At 37.2% G+C, this 25073-nt stretch overlaps 1 protein-coding gene across 2 annotated transcripts in view; it reads right to left on the bottom strand.

The window, feature by feature from the left end:
• Positions 1-25073, bottom strand: part of pdlim4 (PDZ and LIM domain 4) — a 44638-nt gene that overhangs the window by 13824 nt on the left and 5741 nt on the right. The window contains exons 2-3 of one of the 2 annotated variants that reach the window (XM_051877924.1): positions 23054-23205; positions 8128-8209 (exon numbers count right to left, since the gene is read on the bottom strand). In XM_051877924.1, coding sequence (XP_051733884.1) covers positions 8128-8209; positions 23054-23205 — 234 coding nt within the window. Of the gene's footprint in view, positions 1-8127; positions 8210-8880; positions 9044-23053; positions 23206-25073 lie in introns of those variants that run through there. The other variant, XM_051877925.1, reaches the window with a different exon arrangement.

The following is a 25073-nucleotide window of genomic DNA, read 5'->3' as shown; positions in this document are numbered from 1 at the left end:
TCACTCTGTATTACAGTTCAAAATGTCAGTTTGGGCAACAAGACAAGCTTTTTATTGGATTTCTCATCTTTGAGTGGACAGAAGCCAGCTGTTCTCCTAGTTAGCAACATGATGTGCGAGTAATATGACTGCTTTAATAGGTTCATATCATACACGTTTATCATTTTTTGTTCCCTTGACTTCTACTCATGATGTTAGAAAACAGAATTCTTTTGCACCAGTATCTTTGTAAATGCCCTCATTGAATATGAAATGAAATACAGAACATGAGCTGTAGTTTTGTGTTTGTTTTACCCTCATCCTTCAAAAACAGCCTCTACGCAAAGCTGTATTACATTGTGACAGGGTTACAAAACAATCCGCAGCTCAAACTGATAAAGATCAGCTTGAAATAATAAGGGATAAAAAAAATAAACAAACTTCATCCACTCGTTTGTAACGTTGAGATTACTGAGAATCAAACAGGTGTCACTGATTTATAAATGTACATTAGCAGGGCTTGACATTAACTTTTTTGCTCACCAGCCATTGTGGCTACTGGTTTTCCAAAGTTGCTAGCCACTCAGCATTTTCACTGGCCACAATTCTGACATTGCTACCATAGGAAAAAACTGCCATATAGATATTTTTAATATTATTTCATAATTTGGCAGGTTTATTAGGCTGCTGTCACTTTAAGACCTGACGCACGGATCCATTATACTGTTACACATGCGTTTACTTTCTCAACTGTTTACGCTTACTTAAAAACATAACTGACTGTGTTTATGTGAATACTCACCAAGACCAGCATTTTGACATTATTTTTTTGTGTATTTGACTGTTTAAGCGCAATAAGCAGCGAAAAAAAAAGAACTCAATTTAGTACTAAGAGGCAGCTTTATGTGGCACACTTTTGGCGTGAGAACAAAATCTGCGGGAACGCAATCCCACGCCGAAATTCAAACCCTGTAACACCAACAATATTCATCCAGAGCAAATGAAATGAGTGAGTCACTGAAAAAATGTATATATTATATATAATATTCAACCCGCCAAAGTAGCTAGCAGGAGTGACTGTGTTACATGACACTGCGAAATTCACCCACATTTGTCGGGTTGGTGGGTGTTAATGTCAAGCCCTGCCCATAAGCATACATTAGTATTTACTTCAGCTTGTGGAAAAGCTACTTGTGATGAGCTTTGATTCAACATGTTTTTTTCTCTTTACCACCAGAGTTATTTTGGTGGATGTCTGTATTTGTTAAAGCTACAATACAATGATTTCTTGCTTCCAAGAGAAGAGGATAGTGTATAACAGCAATGTTTAAAGTTATTTATTTAAATGTCATTTATTTATTTATTGTGTTTGACAATTCTGACCATCTTTGCTTATTTTTTTATAATTAACATGAGGATGAGGTAAGATCCTGTCACATGTGGAATTCCAGCAATCCTATGGAACCTTCAAAAAATCTCTGAACAGCATGGAGCCAATATGGCTACAATACTAAACAAAAATAAATCTTCGAAAAGCAGTCCAAATTAGGTCAAAGGCCACAAATTTGCAGACTGTGGCAAAATTGGTTCCTCCTGATCATTTATCGTCAATTATAAACATTTGCTGTTTTATAAACATTGTTTGTTTTATTTGGTCAGTGATTCAACCACTATCTGATTACTACTGAAATGAATAGAAACATTAGTTATGGTTATCTAAAGCACATAATAATGATAATATTTAGAAATAATATCTGTTCTGACCTTTGCTGGAAAGGAAACGTAGATGCATGCTTCTTTAGTTCACATGTCTGCCACAAATGGGTGTAACTGCAATAAAAATGGCAGATTTACTAGTCTACACATCTGGTGTATAGCTTATAAAAGTGCCAGTTTTGTAGTCTAACATTGAAAACCATTCATTTGTATCTCTCTACCTTTTTAAACATAAATTTTCACAATATAAGCTCACAGTTTTGTTATTTAATAAATCTGAATAAGGCTTATGTCTCATTAAATTGATTTATTTAACCTATTTTGCAGTACAGTGAATGCAGAGGATCACTGAAATAGCAGCAGCGGTTGAAACAGACTCTCCTTTTACATGCTACGTTTATCACTATATTTCTCATTCAGGGGAAAAATTACATGACAACCTTTTCAGGCACCTTTCCAACACAGTTTAAAAACAGTGTGGTTCTTAAGAGCTAACCTCACCAGGGGTCAGAATGGTCCAGAGACCTATTAGCAAGCATGAAAAGAATTATCTTTCATTAAAAGAAATGAAAGATATCAGGTCTGAAGGGGTTCAACACAAAACACAACCAATGAGAACAGTTTCTCATTACATTCCAAAAGTAAACTTTACTGGGTAAAGCTAGTTTCCCCATAATCGCCAGTGAGGGCCCAACAGAAACACAGAAAGATCAGGGAAATATTTATGAGGAGTGTTTGTGTCTGCTCATAAATTCTGACCATCATCAGGTTTCACTGACCTGTTTTACAGTGATATCCCAGCATGCCCTTTGGTTCTGGGTGACTGCCCACAGAGCCAGAACATTCAGAACCAACCAAATTGCCTTGCTACTGCAGCAGACTGCTAGCAATGAACTGTATGAATCAAAACTGACCTCAAACCTTCTTTTATTAATTAAGGATTGCTGTGGGAAAATGACCCGTGATTTATAGAAGTTGATATCGACCTGAACACAGCAAGGGAAGTTGAAGGGAGGACATGATGGAAACCATATGGCTGCTGTTGACAGACTAAAACAACCCACTCCCAGCATCAACCCCGTAACATCACCGTTCCCTCTCCAAACACATAATACAGAGCCAGCAACTAAATATTCATTCAAAAATGTTTTTTTTTAATTTAAGACCTAAATTCAAAATAGGTGACAGTACACAAAATGCACCAAACAATGTGAAATATTTGAGATATTTGGTAACATAAAACACAAAAAAAATCTTAGATTCACGATTATTGACATTATTGGTTAATCATTATTAATAATTGAGCATCAATAATAATTGAGCATTTGGGCAAATCTGCATTAGAATGATTTCTGAAGGATCATGTGACTGAAAACTGGAGTAATGGCAACTGGCAACAAACAAACAAATAATAATAACTAGGGCTGTATAAGAGGGCTGTAAAAAGCCTGGTGAATCATATGTAATCAACTTTAAGGAATGGGCAATTTTGTTCCATTCATAAAAGAAATGCTGTCTCATATTACAGCTGGTGACAAGAATTCCGAGCAATGAAACAATACCTCAGTTATGCTCTGACCTACACAGTCTGGGTTAAAATACAGCCTCTGAAAAATTCTTTGGCTCTACCACATACTTGGCTGTGTCTACTTCCATTGGAAATGACGTGACTTGTTCTATCGCTATTCTTACAGATTTTCAACATTCATACTTTCCAGGGGCCATGGCAAAAGCCACAATGACTTACATCTCAGCATGAGGCACACATCTGCTCTAGAAATTACTGAAACACTTTATAGACATTATGACACACAGCCACCAAATGTGAATGTGACTTTACTGAAGATTTGTGCAATGCCCAACTGATTCCAGTGTCAGGGCCAAGAACAATTTGAGACCATCTGTGTCATTTGCCACAAAATGGCCTGACATATGCTATTTTTCATTACATGAGTGAATACAAAGAAAACTTTAGCTTCATGTTGAAAATGTAGTTTAGGATGGAAGAATTCAAAAACAAATTTCCATAGAGCTCCAGCTAAAAAGTCATCTTTGCACTCCAGAATATTCAATAGAGGGGATCACAGGTGGAGCTAGCGGAGGCATGAGTCGGGTTCATCCCTTTCTTGGATTTCACCCGCTAGGCTCTCAATCTGGACAGGGAAGCCCACTCTACGGCCTCTTCTGATGGGGTCGAGAACATGTTGTTGGCCAGATATAGCTCTGAGGAGTTAGATGTGGAGGGAGTTGAGGCAGATGTTGTATCTACCACCTCCTCCTGTGGCCCCGCATATGGGTTGCAGGTGATGACCCGTGCCACGGCAAGACTCTGCCCAGATTGATCGGCAGAAATGTCAAATCACCTTTATTCATATAATGCTTTATACAATAAAGATTGTTTCAAAGCAGCTTTACAGTGATAAACAGAAACATAATGAGCAAAGATGAAAACAGAATTCAATTCTGCTGTAAAGCAGCTCTAAAAAGACAATAGTGTCATTGTTCAGCTGAAGTCAGTTCAGTGTTGATTCATTTCAGTTCAATAACTGTGTAAAGTTCATCAGTTATGAGCTATAAAGCAGCTCTGCAGAAAACAGTGATGTCATAGTTTTACGAATAGGTTTGATTCGACAGGCCGTGAAGAAATGTAGAGCTGAGTATAATCAGCGTAACAGTGAAAACTAACCCCAAGTTTCCTAATGATATCTCCCAAGGGTAGCATGTGCAGGGTGAACAGCAATGGTCCTAGTACTGAGCCATCTCAGTACTATGATATGATCTAAATCCTGACTGGAAATCCTCGCAGATTTCATTTCTCTCTAAGAAGGAGCATAGTTGTGAGGATACTGCCTTTTCAAGTATTTTTGACAGAAAAGGGAGATTCGAAATTGGTTTGTAGTTAACTAATTCTCTAGAATCAAGTTGTGGTTTTTAATGAGAGGCTTATTAACAGCCAGCTTGAAAGTTTTTGGGACATATCCTAATGACAATGATTAATTAATAATATTAAGAAAGGATCTATGACTTCTGGAAGTATCTCAACATACATGTTGATTTTGATTATTTATTAAGTTTAGACAATTCATCCTTCCCTATAGCAAAGAATGAATGGAATTGCTATAGTGCACTGTCCGATGTGATACTGTAGCAGAGACTGCATGGTAATTTTCTCTCTGATAGTATCAGCCTTGTAAGTAAATAAATTCATAAAGTCATTACTGCTGTGCTGTTGAGATATGTCTGAACTAGTTGATGCTTACGGCAAGCAGGGCAGGGCCATGGGAATGGAGCGAGGAGCCTCAAGTCTCACGGAGGAGAGATCCGGAGTGATAAAAGGAGGAGTGATGACAGTGAAGGAGGAGAGAGGACCAGGCCTGGATGTTATGTTGTGTTTTATTATGTTTTTATGTGGCAATCGTCCATGAGGGGCTGCCGCTTTACTTTTGTTTTGTTGTTTGTTTATTTTATGATTAAAGTTACTTTGGAATGTTTGCCGGTTCCTGCCTTCTTCTCTGAACATTAAACCTTGTTACAATGCTTTATTTCTCATTAATTCAGCCACTATATCAAATAAATATCTAGGGTTATGTTCATTTTCTTCTGAAAGTTGAAAAGTAAGCAGATTTAGCCGTTTTTAAGGCCTTTCTGTAGGTAGAAATACTATCCTTTCACGCAATGCGAAATACCTCTAGTTTTGTTATCTTCCAGCTGCGTTCCATTTTCCGGGCTGCTCTCATTAGGGCGCAAATGTGCTCGGGACTGTTCTCTTTTAAGCACAAAAGAGCAACTGTGTCTAAAATGCTATAAAAAAGAGCTATCTGGTATGCTGAGAAGTTGAGACATATCAGGTAAATTATTTATAAAGCAATCTTTAGTGGTAGAAGTGATAGTTCTACCATATTTGTAACAAGGAGTTGATTTTGTAGCCTTGGCTAAATGGAGTATACACAAAACTAGATAATGAGCTGAGATGTCATCGTTCTTCTGCAGAATTTCAACTGCATCAATATCGATTCCATGTGACAATCTAAAGTCTAAAGTATGATTACGACAATCAGTAAGTCCTGACACATGTTGTCTAACTCCAATAGAGTTTAGAATGTCTATAAATGCCCATCTCAATGCATCTTTTTTATTATCTACGTGGATGTTACAATCACCAGCAATTAAGAATTTATCTCCAGCCAATACTAAGTACAAATTCTTTGATAAAGTCTGGGTTGTGCCCTGGTGGCCTGTATACAGTAGCCAGTACAAATGTCAAAAGGGATTTATCGTTTACACTAGATAACATTATATAAAGCACCATCATTTTAAAAGAATTATACTTGAAACATTACTTGTAGAGTGAATCTACTTTATTTCACTAATTGCAACATTGCTTCAGTGTTACTTTTACTCTCTATAGATTGGAACCAGATGAAAATTGAGCAGTGTTTGTTTAACACTGAGGATTTTACTGCGTAACAGTAAACACGTAACCAGCAACATGCATTTTTCTTTATTAAATAATTAAAATTAATTTGGAAAATTGTCTTGGTCTTTATTTAAATATGAACGCGCACTAAGAAACATGATATGTAACATGAGTTTTGTTGCTGGGATCACAGCAGCACCCAAAAGACAACATATGTTGGTCCACCAGCGTATCCCATGCTGGGGACCAGAAACCCAGCAACCAGCATCCCATGCTGGTCCCAGCGTACAAAACATATCTTTTGCTGGTGACCAGCAATGCTTGATTTTTCAGAAGGGCAGTCCTCTGATCTCCATGATTTGTTATTGAGATCGTGGGAAAAAACATATTCGTCTCGCAGTCAAATCATTTTAAGGATATGTGAAGATGCCCTAGGTAGAAGAGGTGCTTGTAAGCAACCTCTCCCCAACCTCACCTCGCAGCTGGTGGGCAAGGCATACACAGTGGCAGGTCAGGCCGGTGGAGCCTTGCACACCATGGCGGTGTTGCAGGCTTATCAGGCCGACCTCCTGAAGGACCTGGATGGGGGTGAGGGATTGGCACCTGAGGCTGCAACTCCGTAAGGCCACAGATCTTGCCCTGTGCTGCTAAGCAGACAGCCTGTGCCATTGTCAGATCTATGGCTGCTAATGTTGCCATGGAGCGGCATCTGTAGCTGAACTTATCAGGGGATACATTGATGCCCCAGTGCATCTTTGGTACTGTCGTTGATTTGGTAGTGGAGAGGTTCAGAGAGGCGAAAGCTCAGTCTGCAGTCTCCCACTGCCTGGGACTAGTTCCTGGCAGGAGAGTCAGAAGGCGAGAGTGGCAGACCACAACCCCCCTCTGAGGAGCCGAGGATCAAGGTGGCGTGCACAGAGGAGGCCTAAGCAGGACTTTAGGGAGGTCATTACATCTTGCAGGTCAGAGGACCCAAAGCTGTGAGGTCCTCCTCACACATCTTCAAGACTGATTGTATTGTTGGTCCCTTTGCCTTGATTACATAAGGCCAGTGGCCTTATGTAACCTTTCTCAAGGTTCCAGTAAAGGATTGAACAAGCTCTCTCAAAGAAATTAGTAAGAGCTTAAAAGGGAAAATTAAAAGGGAAGGGATAAACAAGGGTTCAAACAGTGGAGGTGGTCAAAAAATGGCTAATTGCGATCCACTCTCTTATCAGATTTACATAGCGGTTAGAGGCATACGGTGCTTCCCAGAAGAGGTAGTGGGAGTAGGGCCAGGACTTAGACTCCTGGAGATAAACTCCATGAGATTGACTTTGAGCAGGCACTTGAAGAGTCAAGTGACAAATTTACGAACAGGTCAGTGCTACATTGTTGTGACCTGTAGTTTATCACTCTCTTCAGCTTGAGAAGGCGTGGAGACTAAGAAATAGACATAGATGATGTCTGTTCACTTCATTAGGGAAATGCCGTTCATCATAGACATCCTGCTGAGGCAGAGGCTTAAGCCTCTTTCACTATACATATTGTTTCAAAGTGATATGTATACTGCTGATATATTATTGACATATCTAAAGGGCCAAATAAACATGTCCATGCCTTTATTTCAACTGTAACACTTTAAAACAAGGTCCCATTAGTTCAAATTAGTTAATGCATTAACTAATATTAAATAACGACAAAAAAATCATTGTTTCAGTGTTTATTAAGCGTTGTTAAAATGAGTTCAATCAGAAGGCAAAAATATATTTGGTCCTCAAATGTGTTTTTTGTACATTTAAAGACAATTCGGCATTGTGTAGTTGTTTATATTTCTATGAAGCAAACAGCTGCTGCTAGGCAATGAAACTGATCACAACATGCTCACATGTGAAGCTAAAGCTATTCATAAAACTGTTCTGGATAAGTATCTGCTAAATCCCTTGAATTAAAAATGTAAATGTAGCTGTCTGTAACAGTATCCTATGACAACATCAAATGTGAGGGTTTGAAATTTATGCCAACACCCTTTATACCTGTGACTCAGACTCCAGTATTCCGGTGTATGGACTTGTCTTGTTTTCTTCTATTCCAGTTGGAGACCAAACCTTTCCAGATCTAAAGAACAAAACCAAAGATTAGATGAATGAAGCTAAATATCTATATACATCAGTGAAAACAGTCTGCTTCTCTTTATCTATAACTGATTACAGTACTGATTGACATCAATGATCAAATCACACTCCTTGTGGTTTGCATTTGGTGCATTTGTGTTTTCATCTTGTCACTTTACAATATTCAAGTAGAAGTGCATCCAGGCATGCATTTCGTCCCACTCAGATGACTTTCTTTAGTTGTTCTGAAGTGGGGAGCTTCACTGTGGGATGAAATCTATACTTCGGCAGTCAAAATATCTTCAACAAATGGATGACTAAGTCCAGATGTTCTTTAATACAGTTTAACCTAAAGCAAAATACATTTAGCCTAACATACTGACTGTACTGTCATTGAAAAAATTTTTTATAAAGCCTTGTAAAGAATAAATGTACACACAAATGAAAAAAAAATTTTTATGCTACAAAAGCTACTAACAGTAGAGATGGTGGATCTCGTAAAAACTTTCTAGATATGTCCATGTTGTGATATTTCACCTCAAAATGAAAAGAAAATTTGTAAAAATTCAGTCTTAACTGTAAGCCATGGTAGTATGGGTTGTATTGCTTTCATTTATTCTGAATCTAATTAACAAATAGATTTTCATTTAAACAAGAATGAGATTTTTTACTTACAGTAAAGAGAATATAAGTGATACAGTAAATGTGCTTGAGATATTGGACATCTTTTGACCAAATGGAAGAACAAAGACAATGGTTTTCCTTTGCCCCCGCTCCACTTACACCTACATGCACACAGATCTGAGCAACAAAGAAACCTCTGTGGTCCCTCCCATAATGGAAACTTCATCACTGGAGCATGAATGCACCCCCTTCTGAGTTGGCTTGGATGTGGCAGAATGAGGCAATGACTTAGAAATGAATGTCAGAGTGACTTAACGCCATCTGGATGTGACTGATTAAAGAATGTTTTCCATTTACCCACTTGAATGAAGAGTCCCTTTCAGTAGACAGTAGGCTTGTAAATGGTTGTAGTGGGAACATATTGTTGCATGTAGGGCTGCACAGTATAACAGAAATGTGTGGGCAGGATAGCTTTATGTCACTTACCCTTTAGAGCGAAACATGGTGAAATGTAAAAATACAGAGCATGATGTGTTCAAAAAAAGTCAAGTCAAATTTGGAAGCATCTGCTTTCTAAAGCCATATTTGGATGGGACAAGTTTTCCAGGGGGGGCGTTAAAGAAATTTGTGTTTCACAGATGTACTTTGTGATTGTAATCCTGTCCGAATCTGCCAAGTCTGTGTTTTTCCTCACACAACCTCTGTAAAATTTCAGCACAAATGACCTACTGTTTTTCGGCAAACTCAACGGTCAAATCGAGTCCGAATGCAATCGTCTGTGATTGCTGATGCTGTACTATCCTAACGTTTCTCCTCGTGTGTTTTTTGACCAACCTGAGCTACGGTTTGTGCATCAATCTTTGGCATGCTTTAATTTCATTTCAATGTGGATGGTTTCAGACGAAAAAATAACATTACTGTATAATATTAATTCATTCATTCAGTCAGTCGTATCTGACTCTTGGTGATTCTACGGGCCATCTCTAGCCATACGCGAGAGACTGTCCGTGAATTTTTTTGGCAATGATTTTTCCAGGGTAGGTTGCCAGGTCTTTCCCCAACTCTCCCCATTACATGGCTTGGGACTCACACAAACACATCTACGGACAATTTAACATCTCCAATTCACCTATAGTGCATGTTTTTGGAAAATAATGGTGCAAAAAAATGTTTATTCTATGTTTTTTTTTGTTTGTTTTGTAATTTGTAATTTCCAAAAATAGCAATATTATTATACAGTATCTCACAGAAGTGACACCACTCACATTTTTGTAAATATTTTATTATATCTTTTTATGACAACACTGAAGAATTGACACTTTGCTACAATGTAAAGTAGTGAGTGTACAGCTTGTATAACAGTGTAAATTTGCTGTTTCAGACCCTCAGAGAGTTCTTTGCCATGAGGTGCCATGTTGAACTTCCAGTGACCAGTATGAGAGAGTGAGAGCGATAACACCAAATTTAACACACCTGCTCCCCATTCACACCTGAGACCTTGTAACATTAACGAGTCACATGACAGCGGGGAGAGAAAATTGCTAATTGGGCCCAATTTGGACATTTTTACTTAGGGGTGTACTCACTTTTGTGGCCAGCGGTTTAGACATTAATGGCTGTGTGTTGAGTTATTTTGAGGGGACAGCAAATTTACACTGTTATACAAGCTGTACACTCACTACTTTACATTGTAGCAAAGTGTCATTTCTTCAGTGTCGTCACATGAAAAGATATAATAAAATATTTACAAAAATGTGAGGGGTGTACTCACTTCTGTGAGATACTGTACATACCATTACTGTTCTATGGATTTACTTGCCGTGATTTGGTCATACCAGTCACAGTAGTATGTTTAAACTCAGCTAAGACAAATGTATCACAATAAGTAAAAGGCCTGCGACATTTAGAAACATTACAAAATTCACACAAGTCATGACAAATAAATAGTCATACTCTTACTCCATCAACAACGTGAAGTATTGTGTGTTGGGGAATGAGAGGAAAATGAGAGAGGCAGATGTAGTGGGCAGAGATGACGCACATAATGTGCAATTTTGTTTCCACTCTTTCTTCATTATAATCCGTCAAGCAATTTTGAATTCAGAATGTGGCACATAATTATGCATTGTGAGGCTGTTCAAAATCTGTCTCCTATCAGCTCAACTATGAGACACAAAGACATAAACACTTAAATGGAGAATGACCTCCTCATGGGGACACATGGGTTTTTTCTCAGCATGATCTCACGAAGTATTTGTATGTATTTTGAATGTAATAAGTGTGGTTTTATAAATGAACAACATTATAGATATAGACAAACATGTTTATGAATCCTTATTTAGAAATATTTAATTCATGGAATTAATTGGTTGATTCTATTGTATTTATGATCATTAAGATGTTTTCAATCGCATTGTTTTAATGCAGATGACTTATTTACTTTAAATGAGTCCTTGATTATGATTTCACTTTTTAAAGTTTAGTTAGTGTGTAATGTTGCTGTTTGAGCATAAACAACATCTGCAAAGTTACAACGCTCAAAGTTCAGTGCAAAAGGGGGATATTTTCTTTTACATGCAACAAAGGGGGTGAGGCCATGTTGGGCTGCTTTGCACAAAAGATTAACATGACGGCACATGCTAGTCGATGAGTTGAATCAACTCCACAGCAACTACATAAATTTATCCACTAACCATTCAGAAACGTCCAGTTTCATTCTAAATGTTGTAACTTCTTCCTGAGTCTCTCCATCAGTGTCGACTCCGGTTTGAACAATGTAAGGCTGAACACTATTACTGACAATTGTCATTTTGGGTGCATTAGATTCTCCAGCTTTATTGTTGTTGAGCAATCGAAGTGCGAGCTGTTAAAGCTCCGCCCTCTTCTTGAAAGTGGGCCGGGCGCAGAAGCTCATTTGAATTTAAAGGGAAACACACAAAATGGCTTGTTTTTGTTCACACCCAAGTAGGGGCAAATTTGACAAGCTATAATAAGTGATCTGTGGGGTATTTTGAACTGAAACTTCACAGACACATTCTGGGGACACCAGAGACTTATATTACATCTTGTAAAAGGGACATTATAGGTCCCCTTTAAATTCTGTTATGCCAACTTGTTTCAAAATATCACAATGTTAAACCAGACTACAGTTTAAAACCTTAAAATGAATAATATTTCTGTAATTGTTTAACTATTACTTTTGTAAAATTAATTTTGTTTGCCGTGGGATACAAAACAAGTGCGGTGACTACAAAAATGATCACAAAATACACAGAAAATGCAACATAAAATGATCATTTTGTTTGTGTGCTGTAATCAAAATTTTTTGGACTACTTTGGTTATCCTTTTTGACATTTTAGTAATAAATAATTCATGGTTATTACACTTATCTGTCCGTTACATTTTTCTTTATACTGTATATATTATTTTTAAGAAATAGTGTTAGGGTTAGGTTTAGAGGTAAGAGTGAATTTAGTGGCTCAAAAAAATCTATTATATTGAAATTGTATTAAAATTGTCATTGTACTATATACTTCCGAAATACAAAAAAAGTAACACTATTATAGTGTTCTTGTTAGGGCCCGAGCACCAAGGTGCGAGGACCCTCTTAGAATTGCTCTGTTTATTACACATTACATTTACTATAGTAATAGCAGTAAATTATGAATAATTTCATGCAATTAACCCCGAACCAAACCCTAATTTTAACCCTAACCCTATAGTAAGTACATGTTGTTAATTAATTACTCAGTACTTAAATGTACAGTTACACTGTCTGTAATAAGGACATCTTAAAAAACAGGTCATCCCATTAGCTCATGTTATAAGTGCGTGTCTTATAACTCTGTTGCTAAAATAAATTCTCCCTGGTTCTATCATTTTTTCCCTCTGGTTGGGATTTCTTCAATGAGTAACTGAGTTGCAATATAGTGAAAGGTTTACTTTGGCTTTGCTACTTTGTTGCATTTCCATTTTAGTCCAGGTGACTAATACCCAGATGTTTCCAGAAAACACAGCAATGAACTGCTCAAACAGAGTTTCAAAATTTGACATGTCATATTTCATAATACTCCTACAGTAAGATCAGTGAGTATTTAGTACTTATCTGCATTTGTATTGTGTATGTATTTGTATCTGAAGTTGTTGGGCCTCATTTATTAAAACAGGAGCAGAACTTCTGCATAAAACATTTGTAAACTATTTCTCATGCAAATGATTGCATATTAGGTGATTATGCAACACAAGATTATGCAAAATGAAGCAGTCATTACCACGGTAACTTATACGCTTCTTTATTCTGGGTAACATCATGTCTACACGCCGCAACAGCTTGAGGCTGTCAACACTGGACGCGGCAAAGCAACCATTGAAAATCCATTTGTTTCCGTGTTTCCTATGACTGGCTGTTCGCTGCAGATGTCACACTTTCAGGCGTGTGCAAAACTCTGGATCAAACCCTGAGATGACAGAAAATGCGAATGCTGAACTTGATCTAAACTGGGTTGGATGTGTTTGGTTTTGTCAACTCTAAAACAACTCGGAATTTCTGGGATACAGGATTAGTTTTATGCTGACAAAAATCAAACCAATCCAAACAGGTTTTGTTGGTACCATGACACTGATTATTAACTTTCTCTGTCAAACCCAGGCTTTGATCCTGAGTTCATGAAAAACTATGGAGTATGTGCAAATGAAAGTGTGAACAGCCAACCACATGCCGTGAAACATAGTGAAACTGCGATTTATAATAAGAGATTATAATAAAAATATGAAAAATGTAAACACATTTACACAGGAAGAAGAAAAGAGATGTCTTCAAGAGGGGACAACTAAAAGAAAACTTCAAGATTTATCAGTGCAAGTGAAACAAGTCAAGGTCCACAGCGACTCAAACATGTTTTTAAGCTTTATTTATTGATTTACATGTTGCAAATTATCTGTATATGTTTATTGTATATTCATTTCAACTAAAAGCTTAAAGGGGACCTATAACGTCCCTTTTACAAGATGTAATATAAGTCTCTGGTGTCCCCAGAAAGTGTCTAAAGTTTCAGCTCAAAATACCCCACAGATCATTTATTATAGCTTGTCAAATTTGCCCATATTTAGGTGTGAGCAAAAACACGCAGTTTTTGTGTGTGTCCCTTTAAATTCAAATGAGCTTCTGCTCCCGGCCCCCTTTCCAGAAGAGGGCGGAGCTTTAACAGCTCACGCTTCGGTTGCTCAACAACAACAAAGCTGGAGAATCTCATGCAGCCAAAATGAGGATTGTCAGTAACGGTGTTCAGCCTTACATTGTTCAAACCGGAGTTGACACTGATGGAGAGACTCAGGAAGAAGTTACAACTTTTAGAATGAAACTGGACGTTTCTGAATGGTTAGTGGATAAATTTATGTAGTTTCTGTGGAGTTGATTCAACTCATCCACTAGCATGTGCCGTCATGTTAATCTTTTGTGCAAATCCAGTGTTGAATTGACCCTCATTTGTGAAGCAGTCCGCCGTAAAATGACGGCATGGCAACAACACTCTACTACAACAACTCTAGCGCTTCTCTAAAGCAGCCCAACATGGCCTCACCCCCTTTGTTGTGTGTTCTCGGGGAAGTTTATGTAAATTTTAGGATTAGTGGTGTCACCAACCCGGGAAGAAGCTCGTTGTAGTCCCTACCAGCCATTTGTTGTAATCCTTAAAAAGTGATTTCTGTAAAAGAAAATATCTCCTTTGCATTGAACTCTGAGTCGTAACTTTGCAGATGTTGTTTATGCTCAAACAGCAACATTACACACTAACTAAAGTTAAAAAAGTGAAATCATAATCAACCACCCCTTTAATATAATTGCTAATATGTAATGGACTGAGCTATATAATTATATAATTAATATATAAATAATAAAAAATAATTAGAATAAATAATCATGGTTAAGAACCAGGTGATTTTGTCTTTAAAACTGTGTCACTTTGCTCACAACTCAGTTTGAGATCTCTCACCCAGAATAAATCCTGCTACAGAGCAGGTTAGCCGTGAAGAGTAAGTTACTATGGCAATGAACACTGGTAAAAGCCATACCGCTTTTATGGTACCCAGGGTTGGCACAAACTAGCCAGCTAAACTGGCTTCATGGCCCAGGCCCCTAGGCATGTTTAATTAGAGATGGAAATAAAATCTGCAGGACAGTGCCCATTCTTGCTTTAGTATGATACATAGACAATAACCGACAAACTCAAGAAGCAAACACAGGGCTATGTAGAGTTCAGAAGCAAAAACTAGGTATGTCTGACATGTTTTCTTTTAAATGAGCATTTTTTTACCAGGCTCCTACATTTAGGTTCAGTAATTTCACTTTAATGGCAATGAAAAGGTTATTAGTCAGTTATTGAACTGCCTTATTTTCAAAAATGTCACTTTAGTCAATTCGTTGGCATTGAACAAATTTGACTGTCTCAAGTCCATGTGCACTTTTTTTTGCAAAAACCTCTAAGTCCACCTCTTTGGGCAACAAGACATAGTAAAATGTCCATTTCTGTCAGTTTTACAGCAGCAAAAGGATCACTGTTGTGTTTACTTGCTACTCACGAAATCCTGCTAATGCCACTGTAGCGATGGATAAAACATGACAAAAACTTGCAGCTCGGCAATTAAAAGCAGCTCATACGCACACCGTCATTCATCTGGAAATCATATGATTCAATTCATGTCTTCTGTTTGGTTCTTCTGTGGACTTAGAGGCTTTTGCTGACAAAGGGAAGTGCCGTTTAGCGGTTTCTGAATGGGCTGACACTGGGATTTAACGGATTTGAAGCGAAAGTATTTGATGAACGTATACTATGTGCGGAGAGCATTCGCTAAATATCATTATCTCATTTTTGACGGAGCGGCTTTTTGCATCTGATCTCTTCATATACACACAAGAAACCAAACACAAAACAGGTGGCAAACATAATCAGTAACCATGGTAACAAACAAGGATTAATCCAAAACCAAGGGAACCAATGAGACACAAACTAAGGAGCCGTTCACATGACACCGTTTTCAACTAAAAACAGAAAACTTTTTATGCGTTTTGCCTGTTCATTTACATGACAATGGCATTTTGGGGGCCTGAAAGGTCAAGTTTTTGAAAAGAAAACGGTTATCATCTCCATGTAAACAACAAAAACACAAATTTGTGAAAATGGTGACATCGTGCGCATGCGTATTACGTGTTCAGTCTATAGGAGCGTAGTGTTTCTTTACAAAGTGACATCGCCATCTACTGGCCTGGCAGCAGAATTTCATTGCCATTTCGAGGATCCACGTGAATGGGGATCATTTTGACAACATTGTCATCTGTATGTGAAAAACACAAAGGTTCCCATTTTTAGTACGCTGTTGTCATGTAATCACGCCCTCAGAAACAACGTAAAAAACATAAACCAGACAGTTGCTTGAAGAAAGAAGATTTTCTTCCCTTTCGCAGAACATCCCAACATATCAAATTTTGGCTCAACCAACAGCATGTGGGAAACCTGTTTGAAAAGAGACACTTAACTACTACATCTTCATTTCAAACACTAAAAGGTATTTGACGAGTGCTTCAATGACATCATCACCGAACCATCATCACCAATCCCTTCAAAGTTCCCTTTTCAACTGTCAAGAAACGGCAAACGTAGCTTTTCCATCTCTTTGTTTCTTCCCCTAAGCTTTCAAATCCACACACAATTCCTCATTCATGCGTCACTGTCCACTAAGCACTTAGTCCTGCCCTGTTTTCTCTTTCCTTTAATTCTTCTTTTTTATTTTCTCTGCTCCCCTGCACTTTCATGACCCAGGTCTTATGACTCACTCAGCTTTAACTCGCTGGCCCAGCAGGCTCTTTCCGACAGCTTCATGACTTGTGGAAAAAAATCTTTGTCATCCGCACTCTCCGCCTTTTCCAGACTGCAACTTTCCTTAAAGAGTAAAGAGGAGTCTAGGGAGATACGGAAAGATTCCCAGCAGCTGTTCGCTGCCTTCACAGTGGCTTGAGGATATGCCCGGCTGAGTTTGTATGACATGTTCCATTAGGCGTTTTTGTCCAGTGCTGACACATCCGGTTTTTCAGGAACCAGACATGGCATCACTGAATGTTGCAGCCAGAAATATAAAGGATATAAAAAATGTAGTTTTCACAAAAGCTGTGTGGGATAGAGCGTTTTGCTTAATCCGGAAGACTTTATCAAATAAACAGGGATATCTAGGTGCAGGAAACACAGAGAAACTACACACTGTTTATTTATTCTACTGACATTGTAGAAAATACAAAGGTGGTTGAAAATCAGTGAAGTTATCCTTTAAGGCCGTGACACACCAAGCCATGTCTGGGCCGTTGTTGAGTGTCTGTCAGCCCAGTTTTTGTGGTTTTGCACTGTTGGCACTAGTCGGAGCATGTTGAATCTGCGCATTGTTATTTTAGTATCATGGATATACTATTATAGATTTGTTAATATTTGGAATTCAATTTTATTTTCATATTTTCTCTTTTCATTTTCATTTTAGTTGAAGTTTTAGTAATTTTGTTTTGTGTTTTTGTCATTTTTAACTGTTTTTCTTTAAAATATTAGTTTATTTTAGTATTTAGTTATTTAGTACTTCAATTTAGTACTTCAAATGGCAACTTGTCTTTTATTTTTACATTTTATTTTATTTCAAGTAACATTTATTTTATGGTTTTAGTTTCAGTTAACGATAATAACCTTGAATCAGTGTCGTTGAAAGAGACCCCTCTGATTGGCTGGTCAGGATAGTGAACCACTGCATGAGAAGAAAAATGGAAGTGATGAAAGCGAGCAAACGACTGAAGGCCTATTCATACCAAGGACGATAACTATAATGATAACTTAATAGCATAAGAATATTTTTGGTCCATTTTCCAGAAGAGAAAGTCTGAAATTCAGAAATAAATGTCATAATAATAACCCATGACCCATAACCCATGAGGGTTTGGGGGCAAATCAACCTATTGTGGTCCCCCAATGTGTAAAGACCTTTGGGCCTGATGTGGGAAAATACCATTTTTTGAAAGTAAAAATGTTTATATATATATATATATATATATATATATATATATATGACACGGTTATCCAAGTAATGTTTTCTGAATCAAAAATACAAAAAAGGTGTGCACATCTAAAACCCAATCAAAGAAAAATGAACAAAGAAAAATAATATCTGCACACTGAAATTACAGCTCCAAAAATTTGTTTATAAACACGTTTTGACCAGTCAGGTCTTTATAAGGCACAATTTTTGCTAATTTCTATGTGCAGACATTATTTTTATTTGTTTAAAGTCCCCCTGAAATCAAAATTTAAGTTTTTTAGCTTAGTATGTTAGCCTTAAAGGGTTAGTTCACCCAAACATGAAAATTCTGTCATTAATTACTCACCCTCATGTCGTTCCACACCCGTAAGACCTTCATTCATCTTCAGAACACAAATTAAGATATATTTGATGAAATCCGATGGCTCAGTGAGGCCTCCATTGACAGTAAGATAATTAACACATTCAGATGCCCAGAAAGCTACTAAAGTTATATTTAAAACAGTTCATGTGAATACAGTGGTTCAACCTTAAAGTTATGAAGTGACGAGAATTCTTTTTGTGTGCCAAAAAAAACAAAAATCATGACTTTATTTAACAATATCTAGTGATGGGCGATTTCAAAACACTGCTTCATGAAGCTTTAAAGCTTTACGAATCTTTTGTTTCGAATCAGTGGTTCGGAGCGCATATCAAACTGCCAAAGTCACGTGATTTCAGTAAACGAGGCTTTGTTACGTGATAAGTGTTTCGAAATTTCAATGGTTCACCACTGGGTGGCGTGACTTTAGCAGTTTGATATGCACTCTGAACCACTGAATCGAAACAAAAGATTCATAAAACTTTGAAGCTTCATGAAACAGCGTTTTGAAATCGCCCATCACTAGATATTGTTGAATAAAGTCGTTATTTTGTTTTTTTGGCGCACAAAAAGTATTCTTGTTGCTTCATAACATTAAGGTTGAACCACTGTAGTCACATGAACTGTTTTAAATATGTCTTTAGTAGCTTTCTGGGCATTTAAAAGAGTTAATTGTCTTGCTGGCAACAGAGGCCTTACTGAGCCATCGGATTTTATCAAAAATATCTTAACTTGTGTTCTGAAGATGAATGAAGGTCTTACGGGTGTGGAACGACATGAGGGTGATTAATTAATGACAGAATTTTCATTTTTGGGTGAACTAACCCTTTAAGGTTATGAATAAGCTGGTGTGCTCCAAAACAATGACAAAATTTGCATTTAGGAGATATAAGCATTTAAAACTTACAGTCTCTCACTTCTGCTAAAATGGATCACGGATTTTCATGACATCACTGCAGACTTCAGCTTCTCATCAGATCTTCTGTCCAATCAAATGCACTCTAGAATCTAAAATCCCACCCCCTACATTATAAATAGTCGCTGAAGCTGCGGCTGCAATCGGTCACTTATTCACACATTTACTGTTTTCTACATGGTGAATGGCAGACTAAGACAGTGTAAATATGCTTTCCATTGAGGCGAATGAAGTCTGGTTTCACGTTAGTGAGTAATAATGTACAATTTGCTTTTTTTATGCTAAATAAACAAGATAAACAGTGTGAACAAGAAACACATGGTTTGGTTTTTAGTAATATATGTTTTCACATCTTTACGGTCTCAAGGAGAATATGATTCAATATGGCTCTGGGTGCCGGCGTGCTCCATGTAATTGCATTTCCATCCAAACACACGGAAAACAGAATCTGCAGTCTGTAATCTGTTTCCCCACCCTGCTCGAGCACATCCATGAACACTGGAACGAAGAGGTACTTATCGTGCCAGCACACAACTCATTTCAAGAGTGCAGACAAATACAAATGACTCATTGGCATAAGCTAAAGGTCACATACCAATAGATATGGGGGGCCATGTTTTTGCATTTTCATTGGTGTCACATGACCTTCACAGAGCTATCTATGCAGGCCATAAAAAAGACTAATGTTGACAAAATGTGGAATTTTGTTGTTTCTCTAAAACTGTTTAGAGTTCAGTTTCCAAACAGCACAGACAAACTAGATCAACGATAATTAGTGGTGTTTGTAAAGGCAAGCATCACTATTTCTATTGCTCATTCTTGAGGTTAAGGATCTGAATAAATCACACTAGAGCTGTGGAATATAATCATTTTTGCTGATGTGAACGATTCTGCATCGATGCATAAAGACAAGAATGTATTTTTAAAAAATGTAATTAAATAGGCCTGTCAAACATATTAATGTACTCTTTTATGGTAAATAAAGTACTCTTACTATATATTAATAAAAACAAGTTGCGTATGTCCTTCAGAAGCAAAGCATTTGAATCTGATGTTCACAGATAATGTATTTCTTGAAAGCAGATATTTGGGCAAAAATACATGTATGAATGAGAAAATAAAGTGAGAAAATAAAGTAATGAAAGAGAATATCTCGATTTTCTTGTTTTGCAACAGGATCCGCCTACCATTTTTGAGAAAACAAAGTGTTGGGACATGCTTGATGTTAAAAAGAGATGGACGTTGGATTTGCACAAAAGATTAACATGACGGCACATGCTAGTCGATGAGTTGAATCAACTCCACAGCAACTACATAAATTTATCCACTAACCATTCAGAAATATTCTAAAAGTTGTAACTTCCTGAGTCTCTCCATCAGTGTCGACTCCGGTTTGAACACTGTAAGGCTGAACACCGTTACTGACAATCCTCATTTTTGCTGCGTGAGATTCTCCAGCTTTGTTGTTGTTGAGCGACCGAAGCGTGAGCTGTTAAAGCTCCGCCCTCTTCTGGAAAGGGGGCCGGGAGCAGCAGCTCATTTGCATTTAAAGGGACACACACAAAAACGGCGTGTTTTTTCTCATACCCAAATAGGGGCAAATTTGACAAGCTATAATAAATGATCTGTTTAACCCTTTGAATCGAATCGTGAGGCAAGTAAAGATTGACACCTCTACAACCCACCGTACCAAAATACACTTTCAAGCACTGTTTGCACTATGGACATGAAACATGCTTAAAATTGACTCATGAATGATAGCTGTACTGTGCTATTACTTTTCTAAAACATCAGACTTAAGATTTTTACCTGGTGAATGATAAAACGGCCCATATATAAGACTTCCATTGAAGAGGGACTCGACCCAAGTCATATCTAGTTACTAGATTATCATAGAGACTTAGGGATGGGCTCTTTAGACTCAAGTAACCATTCAGCAACCACCCAGATGTAAGCAAACACATAAACCCTAACAATCACCCACAACATCCTAGTGTTGTGCTGGAAAGTTTTGCACAGACAAACACCTAGTTGTCTAGTAAATCTAGTTAAAGTTACTCTAGTGTTGTACTGTAGTAATGTTAGGCTGAAAGTTTTGAAATGTAATCGGAGGAAAACGTTCCCAGTCGAATGCCCAGTACAAACAACCCAGAGTATCCTTAAATAAATTTACTACTCCTATGTGAATGTACCACTTAATGTCGAAAGACGATATATGAGCAAGTCTACCAAGAGGTCAGGGCTTTTCCAAATAACACGCGCAGCTTGCTCAGGGAACACATACCAAATATGGCAAGATGTAGCATATGATGCCTCTCGGTGAATCTCACACTCTTGCACAAAAATGTTGTTTGCGTGAAAAGGATTATCTTTTATCATACTGTCATTTCGATGGCATAGCCTGGCATGGTGACAGCTTAAAGTTTTGGGGAAAAATTATGTTCAAAGTTTCCTATGGTTGAGTAAAAATGGAATGGTACTATCAACACACAGTTTGTTTCTGTTCTGTCAACACAGGAATTTCAACAATATATGCATGACTCCCTTCATCATCATATAACATTTTGATGGATTACATAGAAAACAAAAAATGCTTTCACTTTTTAAGTGTTTTTTTAAGTGTTTGCAGTGAATCAAGATGCGATGAATGAAAATGTTAATAAATATCTTTCTCTACATATATTAGAACTGACATTTTTTAGGACTCTATGAAATACATTTTATTTTTACCAAATTCTGTTTTTTGTTTTAACTTTTCTGGCTTCCATTTTAATGGCTTAATTAAATTTTAATAATGAAAAGGCATGTCTAATTAATTGAACTCATAAAAGCAACAAAATGTATATTTTTGTTTTCTATGAAATGTTTTGTTTTAGTTTTTTTTCAGAAATTCATGTGTATTTAAATTTTTTTTGGCAATCAAATGAACGCATAAAATATTAATTTAATTTATCTTTTAATCATATGACATTAAACAAACTTTATTATTATTAGTTAGTATTATTTTTACATTGAGATGTAGTTAAATTCTACTGTACAACAGTAATATATGTCTGTCACAATTTCTTGAAGGTAAACCAAATTTTTATTTTGACGGGTTGCCGTGAAGACCTTTGAGTTTCTGTGAGTTTATGATATGACGATAGTTTTCTCAAATAAAACGGTAAAATGCTCATAAAGTGAATCTCAGAGTGGCTCTGGAGATGAAGTTCATGCATTCATGTCCTCATATAGTGAGGCGGCAGAGGCTGAAAACACCGCGAGCTTCACGCGTGCTTGGTAAATGAAACCGCGCGTCTGCGCCATTCATTCACACAGAGACATGCAGGATTCATATTTAAATAGTCTTTTTGCAGTTTAATATTCACAGACACTAGTCTATATCGCGATTTGATTTAAGTGTATTGACCTATTCATCAAAACTTTGACAAATTCTGTGACATTCCGCCTTATAATTCCGTTTTTATTACCAAATTCTGTGATTCCGTCCGGGCCCTAATTTAGCAGACGCAATACATAATATAACATAATATATTGAGTTTCTGTTGATTAAATCAATCGCCTTCATAATATTAACTCACATTTTTAATTTCAATGAATTCAAAATTTTAAGGCAACCAGGTAACTTACTTTTTTAAGTTAAACCAACAATTCTTTTTACAGTGTAGTAATTCCACATGGGTGCCGCTAATCGTGGAGAAATTCCACACTTCACCTTTAATTATTGCTGCATGTCATGTATTATATAATCAAACACTCATGGAAGCTCATGAGTGCTTTTCAAAGTAAAACAGATGTGCATGTCATCTTATATCTCTGTGAAAACAAGCACCACCTGGATGTAAGGATAGTAAGGCAGATATACAGGCTTATAAGGCAGTACCTGCTGATGGACAACACAAGCTGATCTGTGCAGGCTTTAATGCGGTTCTGAGCCTCCATGTGTGTCATGGTCTCTGTACTTTCTCCATTGATGGCTAGGATGGTGTCTCCAGGGCACAGGTCGCTCAGCGCTGCTTTACTCGCAGGTGTTATCTAACAAAAGCCAAACAGAAGAAGGTTAAGGAAGTACCACACCCAGGGCAAACACTGCAATGTCTGCAGCCAAAGGTAGCATTTACTAAAGGAAACCATTAATGAAACAATGCCTACAGCTAGAGCAATGACAGATGATCAATTACTCAGCATCCATGCTTATGAGGCAATTCCACAGTTCCTGTAAGACCTTGTCTGTCAACATTCAATGGCATTATGCTTGGCGTAAATCTCACAAAGAAATGTCTAATTCATTTCACCCCAAAATTAAAAAAAAATAATAGTTAACAATAGTTATTAATAGAATGTCAGTAACCGAACAGATCTCATCCCCCATTGACTATCATAATGGGGGGCGATGGGGGGCGAGATCTGTTTGGTTACTGACATTCTTCCAAATATCTTCCTTTGTGTACAGCAGAACAAAGAAATTCATACAGGTGTGGAACAACTTGAGGGTGAGTAAATGATGACAGAATTTTCATTTTTGGGTGAACTATCCTTTTAAAGTTAAGGCTCTATTGAGTTTAAAAATAAAGTACCACTATAGCAGGGCCGTCACCAGAACATATAGAAAAGGAGGAAGAGGGGGAGGGGGATGGGGGGTGGCATTTCGATTTCATAGGGGGGTACACTTTTTTTATGATCTGAGAAACAGACATTCATCAAAACAATAACACTTGTATTTATCCTAATGTAAATTAAATAGACCAAGTTTTATATTAAAACAACACCAAAACACAAAATATGAATTTTCTGATCATAGGATGAGGATGAACCAACACCGTGAGGATATGTGCTTCCCCTTTAAAACATTTAAAAAGATTTCTTTGAAATAGTTTCAAGTCACGTGTCACCGCACGACCTACACATCCCAGCATAAATGTTAAATTATTTATTATTAAAGTGTCTACATTCACAAAGCACTGTTCATTTTAAATATACTATATGCAGGATTTGGCATGGCAGAAAGCTCACAAAGAGCTTTCTCATTTTATATTAATTAAAAATCTGTCACTCTTAGTTCATCGCGATCTCACAAAGTTCTGTTATAATCAGTGAAGCTGACACAATGAATCTCCTATTTACATAATTGCTTGTTATAATGAGAGGATTTGCAAGCAGAACTCTGAATCTACTTACTGTTCGAAACACCGGATTTTCGCTAAAAAAATTTTATTACAGAGAAAACTGAAAAAGCATGGAAGAAGCATGGAAGTTTGTTTGCGCCACGGAATAAAAAAACTAAAAGATAATTGCGACTTTTTATCTCACATTCTGACTTTATAACACGCAATTGCAAACGATATCATGCAATTCTGACTTTATAACACACAATTGCGAACAATATCATGCAATTCTGACTTTATAACACACAATTGTGAATGATATCATGCAATTCTGACTTTATAACATGCAATTGCAACTGTATACCACACAATTCTGACTTTATAGATATCTGAGGAAAAAAAAAGTCAGAATTGTAGGGGGGGGGGGGGGGGGGGCACTGCAAGTATTCATAGACCTCTAAATGTTGCACAAAAGACCAGTTTAGATGTTAAGCCAGGAAATTGCCTGAAATTGTTCCTAAGTACAGAACACTTGACTTAAGCATAGGGACCAAGGGCTGTTGTTATTACAGTGGGATGTAGCCTACAGTACCTCCAAGTCATTAACTAAATGACTCACTTGACTATATCACCAAACAGCCTATAATAATCCAAGCACACATGTACAACCCTAAATATTTAGCATTCAGAAGCTCTTGACCTACTAATAAGGCTAATTCATCCCATTTAACAAGCCTCATTTCCATGTGTTTGAAGGTCCTGAGTCATACTAAGACACATGGTGTTTTATCTTGAAAC

The sequence above is a fragment of the Ctenopharyngodon idella genome, chromosome 21 (genome assembly GCF_019924925.1).
Source record: "Ctenopharyngodon idella isolate HZGC_01 chromosome 21, HZGC01, whole genome shotgun sequence".
In the NCBI taxonomy this organism is placed as follows: Eukaryota; Metazoa; Chordata; class Actinopteri; order Cypriniformes; family Xenocyprididae; genus Ctenopharyngodon; species Ctenopharyngodon idella.
This window is presented reverse-complemented; position numbering and strand designations above follow the sequence as displayed.